This window comes from Colobus angolensis, unplaced genomic scaffold (assembly GCF_000951035.1).
Source record: "Colobus angolensis palliatus isolate OR3802 unplaced genomic scaffold, Cang.pa_1.0 Scaffold32, whole genome shotgun sequence".
Classification (NCBI taxonomy): Eukaryota; Metazoa; Chordata; class Mammalia; order Primates; family Cercopithecidae; genus Colobus; species Colobus angolensis.
Window position 1 is genome coordinate 2,273,937 of NW_012116488.1, and position 7,035 is coordinate 2,280,971.

The following is a 7,035-nucleotide window of genomic DNA, read 5'->3' on the forward strand; positions in this document are numbered from 1 at the left end:
TTTTTTATATTTTTAGTAGAGACAGGGTTTCACCGTGTTAGCTAGGATGGTCTCGATCTCCTGACCTCGTGATCCGCCCGCCTTGGCCTCCCAAAGTGCTGGGATTACAGGCGTGAGCCACCGCGCCTGGCCTGCAATGAAACCGATATTTTAACACAAGTGTTCAAACACTGCCTGAATGAGCCAGTCCACCTTTTTCAGTAGTGGTGGTAAAAACAGATTGCATACTGCTGATGGCGGAATGTTCCTTACAATGAATGTTAGCTGCTAGGGCATGCTCCATGGCTTTAAATCACTAAGAGAGCTGTTCCTGAAGCAAGTGTAATACAACTAGGAATGGTGCTGAGAAGGAAAAAGTCTGCAAGAATGACTATTCCAAAGAGGGCTGACAAAGTTGCCTGGTACACTCTACATTGTTGCAAAATTGGTGTGGGAGAAAGATGGGGGCAGGTGCTGGCGGTAAGATACTCGGTGAAAAAGAACTGGAAACAAATGTATATAAAATGCTGCTAATTTACTTTATAAGCATATGAAGTTATATACACAATTTTAAACAATGCCCTATAAACTGAAAATATTATACTTATCAAGTTATTTAACTTGGGATAGAGCTGGCTTTAGAGTAAGTCTTCTGTGAATGGTTCATACTTGAATGATACCAAAAACAAATCTTAAAGTTTTAATTATTCTTATAAGCCAAAATTAATTCAGATGCAGATATGCATAATCACACTAGTGGGCTAACCAGACAAACTACCATGCACTAAACTGATAATGATGTGACAAATAATAAAAGAAGAGCAGCAATGCAAAATCATGACCAAAAAAATAAAATAAAAAATGAATAAAGGAAGCAAGCAAACAAGAAGGAAAAACCACAGACAACTTGATACAACACCATGGTAAAAATTTTTCTGGAAAACTGTTAGGATTACAACTATATCCAGGTGCATATGAATAGTGGAAGGTATGTAACATCATAGAATACTCGATTAGAGCCCTCAGTGAACATCCTTGTATGTTAATTTTAGTTCTGAATATCAAATTGTAGTAACCCCTAGTGTATTTATTAGTATCAAATCCTTAGATAGCTGAAGATATGAAAGTTTAAGGAAATAGATAAAATTTACTCTTCAGGACAAAGGACTGCAATTTTTAGATGTCTCATGCCCACCTTGAGAAGCCTTAAGGCCCACAAAAGAAAAAAAGAAAAAAAAAAAAAAAAAAAAGAGAAGCCTTAAGGCCCATTATGGGTTGCAGATCACCAAGAACCACTTGTTGAAATAACATTTTTAGTGCAGAGAAAGTCTATCTCCCTATCCACCTCCCACACACATAACAGGGACAGGGCTTCAAAATTACCAGGATATAAATAACCATGAGGAATACATTAGAAATGTATACAGAGCATTGCACTTATCAAAATATCGCACACCTGTACAGTGCTGTGCAGTTTACAAAGCCCTTTTATATGCATTTATTTTATTAATACTCACATCCATCATAAGATGAAATTATCTCCCTTTAAAGATGAGAAACCCAAGGTCCAGAAAAGTTAAGTGCCTTACTCAAGGTCAGACATTCGGCTAAGTGGCAGAGCCAGGACTTAAATTCAGTACTTCCTGTTCCCAGTTCATGATCTCTGTACCCCTCAACTACTATAGGTCAAATCTAGAAATCAAATGAAGTATGTAAAAAGACTCTGCAAAGCTAAAAACAACTAGAAGGATTTTATTATGAAGATCATTAATTATTTGCTGATGTCCTACCAGTGAGTGAAATACCTATGCCTGGGCCCAACCTAATTGCTTAGGCATTATCATGTAAGTGTTAGGACTTTCAAAAATCTGCCCAGGTGATTCTAAAAGGCACTAGGGCAAAGACTTGATCTATGTTAAATGATACCAATGGCAATACTGCTTTATGAACATGCTTTTCTACTTTCAGTTTTACTTTAACACTTCCCTTTTATATTAATCATCACTCCTTAATCAGATGTGGTGTGTCAAGGGTTATAAGGAAGCCAAAGTGTTCACTTTAAAATTTTCAGTATTAGCTATAAGAAAGGTACAAATTTGCACAATATCAATTACGTGAAAATATTTTTGTATTGTATTATTTTTTAAAAACTCTAGTCAATATTAAGAGTATTCAATAAAAAGTATAGCCTTGCACAACTATATCAATAAAAAAGTACAAAAAAAAGCACAGCCTTTAGTTTGTGCTGTTAAGAACATTTAAAAATAATCTCCAACCGAAAATAACCCAACAATTTTTTATGAAATACTACATTAACTTGCATTCATTTGAGGAATAGGAAGCTTTATGGCATTAAACATAAAATAAAAACAACAGTTGAGGCATTTAAGGGACAAATTAGATGGCAATTAGCACTGACAATCGTTTAAAAAGTACTGGATATTGAACCAATCTTACCTTTTGTAGACTTGTTGGATTCAACTGAGTTTTGTCAATTATTTTTATTGCAACCTAGAAAGAATAAAAAGTATTTATGGATTTTAAGAATGTAGTAATTATGGACTGATAAATGCCAAGGTATATGGCATTAAGAAGCAAGCAAGCAAGCAGCAAACCTCAAAACCTAAAACTCAGCTGGTCACAAAAAGCAACTGTAACTTTGTAATTGTAACTTCATAAAATTGTGTAACTGAAAATAAGGGCTTCCATACCAATGCTTTCTCACTAAACTCCTCTCTACCCTAAATACAAGAGACCCTAATAGGCAGGAATATCATCACCCATATTTGGCTTGAAGTTACAGATAATTGACCTTTGTCCCTCTACAATTCTTAAGGATTAAGGGATGGGGGAAGTATGTCAGAAGTGTTTGACCCAGAGCAACTCCATCTTGAAAAGGGGCTGGGTAAAATAAGTCTGAGACCTACTGGGCTGCATTCCCAGGAGGTTAGGCATTCTTAGTCACAGGGTGAGATAGCAGAAGCTTGGCACAAGATACAGGTCACAAAGACTCTGCTGATAGATGCAGTAAAGAAGCAGGCCAAAACCCACCAAAACCAAGATGGTGACGAAAGTGACCTCTGCTTGTCCTCACTCCTCATTATACACTAATTATAATGCATCAGCATGCTAAAAGACACTCCCACCACCACCATGACAGTTTACAAATGCCATGGCAACCATGGGAAGTTACCTAAACAGTTCCCTAAAAGGGCAGGGAACGTCAGTTCCAGGAAATCGCTGCCCTTTTCCCAGAAAGCTCATGAATAATCCACCCCTTGTTTAGTATATAATCAAGAAATACATAAAAGTAGACTCAGTCAAGCAGCTGATACTGCTGCTCTATGGAGCAGCCATTCTTCGGTTTTGGTTTACTTCTTTTTTCTTTCTTTCTTTCTTTTTTTTTTTTTTTTAGACAGTCTCCCTCTGTTGCCCAGGCTGGAGAGCAGTGGCACGATCTTGGCTCACTGCAACCTCCACCTCCCAAGTTTTAATAGTGTCTCCCGCCTCAGCCTCTGGAGTAGCTGGGATTACAGGTGCGCACCACCATGCCCGGCTAATTTTGTATTTTCAGTAGAGACAGGGTTTCACCATGTTGGCCAGGCTGGTCTCGAACTCCTGATCCCAGGTGATCCACCCGCCTCGGCCTTCCCAAGTGCTGGGATTACAGGTGAGAGCCACAGTGCCTGGTCTGTTTCTTTACTTCTTTTATAAACTTGCTTTCACTTAAAAGAAAAAAAAAAGGCCGGGCGCGGTGGCTCAAGCCTGTAATCCCAGCACTTTGGGAGGCCGAGATGGGCGGATCACGAGGTCAGGAGATCGAGACTATCCTGGCTAAGATGGTGAAACCCCGTCTCTACTAAAAAATACAAAAAACTAGCCGGGTGAGGTGGCCGGCGCCTGTAGTCCCAGCTACACGGGAGGCTGAGGCAGGAGAATGGCGTGAACCCGGGAGGCGGAGCTTGCATTGAGCTGAGATCCGGCCACTGCACTCCAGCCCGGGCGACAGTCCAAGACTCCGTCTCAAAAAAAAAAAAAAAAAGAAAAGAAAATCTGGGGGCTTCAAACTAATAAATGTATTGTTATAACATTTTATATTTAAGTCACTTATAGACAAGGGGAAAATCTCCTCCAAACCAAGAAAAAGAGAGAGAGAGAGAGAGAGAGACAGAGAGATTACACACAGAAAGCACTTCTAAAAACATATGCAATGTAGCAAATCTTTTCTTTACAATTTACTGACACTTTAAATTTAGCTGACTCTGGGATGGGTAAGCATATAAATACTTGGGTATTGAATCTGAAAACTTTAAAAACTTTTTTTTTTTTTTTAATAGAAAAGCCCTTCGGGCAGTTTAAAGAAGGAAAGGGAACTAGATCCAAACCAATCTCTGGGCTAACCAAGTGAATATATATAGAGGCAACAAAAGGGTCACCTAGCAGCCTTTGCTCAGAAAGGGTGAGTATGCCCCAGCCAGTATTTTTAAAAACCATTAGGATATAGGAAGTACTATAGCTTCTATAGCTTCTGATCAGCTCATCGCTGTCAGGTAAAAATGATTTCTATGGACTCTGGGTATCCAGAATGGGAAAAGAATGGAAGTGACAACAGAAGAGAAGTAGGGAGAGGCTTTGCCATGACCAGGGAATATCAAGTAACTCAGCTTTGCACCTGAGCTCCAGAACAGCAAATGAGCCCACCCCCATAAGATCAAAGAGGCTCTGCTTCCTACTGGGCATCCTGCAGGACCCAGGCCCAGAAGAACCACCCTTGAAGAAAGCATCTACAGCCAAAGTCCAGGGAAGGAGCTTGCAGTTTCTCTACATCAAACATTCTCACACTTTTTGGTCCCTTTTACACTTTTAAAGATTACTGATTCCCCCAAATGTGGGTAGTATCAATGAATATTTATCATAATACAAATAAAAACTGAGCAATTATTTAAAAAAGTATTTAACAACTGATTTCAAAATAACAATAAGCCCATTATAACACAAATAATATATACTGTATGAACTTTTCATACAAGCTTCTGCATTTGATCTGTTGTGGTATCACACATCATGGAACCTCTGGAAAATTCCACTCTACACTTGTGAGAGAGAGAATGAAAAAAGCAAATGTTTTAATAGTATCACAAGAATAGTTTTGACTCTGCAGACTCCTGAAAAGGGTCTCAGAAAACCTCCAGGGATTTCCCCATGCCATACTTTTGAGAATGGCTGCACTATGTATATGAACACCACGTTTTAAAAACCCTGCTTAACTTGGTCTAAAGCCTCCACCTGACCATATTACTTATTCCCTGAGTCTATAACCTCTAGAGGAGCTACAGAAAAAAATCACTTCAACAAGGCATCCAGCAATTCTGACCCTGGAGTGGATGGGCCATCACCCCCATTTTCAGGAGGCAGCAAATCAGAACTGGGGAAGGAGTGTAGAATAAATGAGTGTGTGCGCCTGAAAAACGCAAAGTTGGAATTCTAATTTTGTATTTGGAAAATATAAGTTTCAATGGAAACTGAGTAAGCAGAAGAAAATACTGACTACCGAAATAGGCAAACGCGAACTGTCTTATGCATATCTCAACTGGGGAAAAGACATCTTATTTATCTTTATAGCCCTAATTGGCACATAAGGAGTACTCAATAAACGCTGAGTTGTCTGGGTGCGGTGGCTCATGCCTGTAAACCCAGCACTTTGGGAGGCCGAGGCGGGTGGATCACCCGAGGTCAGGAGTTTGAGACCAGCCTGGCCAACATGGTGAAACCCCGTCTCTATTAAAAACACAAAAATTAGCCGGGCTTGGTGGCGGATGCCTATAATCTCACCAGCTACTTGAAAGGCTGAGGCAGGAGAATCACTTGAAACCTGGAGATGGAGGTTATAGTGAGCCAAGATGGTGCCACTGCACTCCAGCTTGGGCAAGAGAATGAGATTCCATCAAATTAAATAAATAAATAAATAGGTCAGGCATGGTGGCTCACGCCTGTAGTCTCAGCACTTTGGGAGGCCGAGGCAGGCAGATCATGAAGTCAGAAGACAGGGACCATCCTGGCCAACATGATAAACCCCATCTCTACTAAAACTACAAAAAATTAGCTGGGCATGGCAGCACGGGCCTCTAATCCCAGCTACTCGGGAGGCTAAGGCAGGAGAGTCACTTGAATCTGGGAGGTGGAGGTTGCAGTGAGCCGAGATCGTGCCACTGCACTCCAGTATGGCAAGAGAGCGAGACTCCATCTCAAATTGAGGCGGGTGGATCACGAGGTCAGGAGACCGAGACCATCCTGGCTAACATGGTGAAACCCCGTCTCTACTAAAAATGCAAAAAATTAGCTGGGCGTGGCGGCAGGCGCCTGTAGTCTCAGCTACTTGGGAGGCTGAGGCAGGAGAATGGTGAGAACCTGGGAGGTGGAGCTTGCAGTGAGCTGAGATCGTGCCACTGCACTCCAGCCTGGGCGACAGAGCAAGACTCCATCTCAAAAAACCAAAACCAAACAAACAAAAAACTGACCTAAAAGATGTTTAAGAATAGAATAGTATTCCAGATATAGTAGTGAGATGTTCAAAGGTATATAGTCAGATGCTGTGGTGTGCGTTTGTAGATCCAGCTACTTGGGAGGCTGAAGTGGAAGGACTGCTCAAGCCCAGGAGTTCAAGGCCAGCCTGGGCAACACAGCAAGACCCATCTCTTAAAAAAAAAAAAAAGTACAAAAACAATGGAGAAAAATAAATCTCTCACCAGAATCTAACGTTTATTAATTCAATGGCTGGAAAAATACAAAGGAAAAATGAAGAGACTCATCTGTGAAAATAATATCAATTTGCAAACATAGTCAACTCAGGCTTACTTATATGTGCATTTAGTAAATGTTCATGACCCAGTGTGCAAGCCTGAATATCATGAAACCGATATTTTTTTTGGGCAGACGAGTGTCGCTCTGTTGCCCAGGCTGGAGTGCAGTGGTGTGATCTCAGCTCACTGCAAGCTCCGCCTCCCGGGTTCATGCCATTCTCCTGCCTCAGCCTCTGGAGTAGCTGGGACTACAGGC

General features: G+C 40.8%; 1 protein-coding gene across 1 annotated transcript in view; it reads right to left on the reverse strand.

The window, feature by feature from the left end:
• MARK3 (MAP/microtubule affinity-regulating kinase 3) overlaps positions 1 to 7,035 on the reverse strand; it is a 138,121-nt gene that overhangs the window by 81,214 nt on the left and 49,872 nt on the right. Inside the window, 1 exon segment of the mRNA XM_011951424.1 lies at positions 2,437 to 2,490. Coding sequence (XP_011806814.1) covers positions 2,437 to 2,490 — 54 coding nt within the window.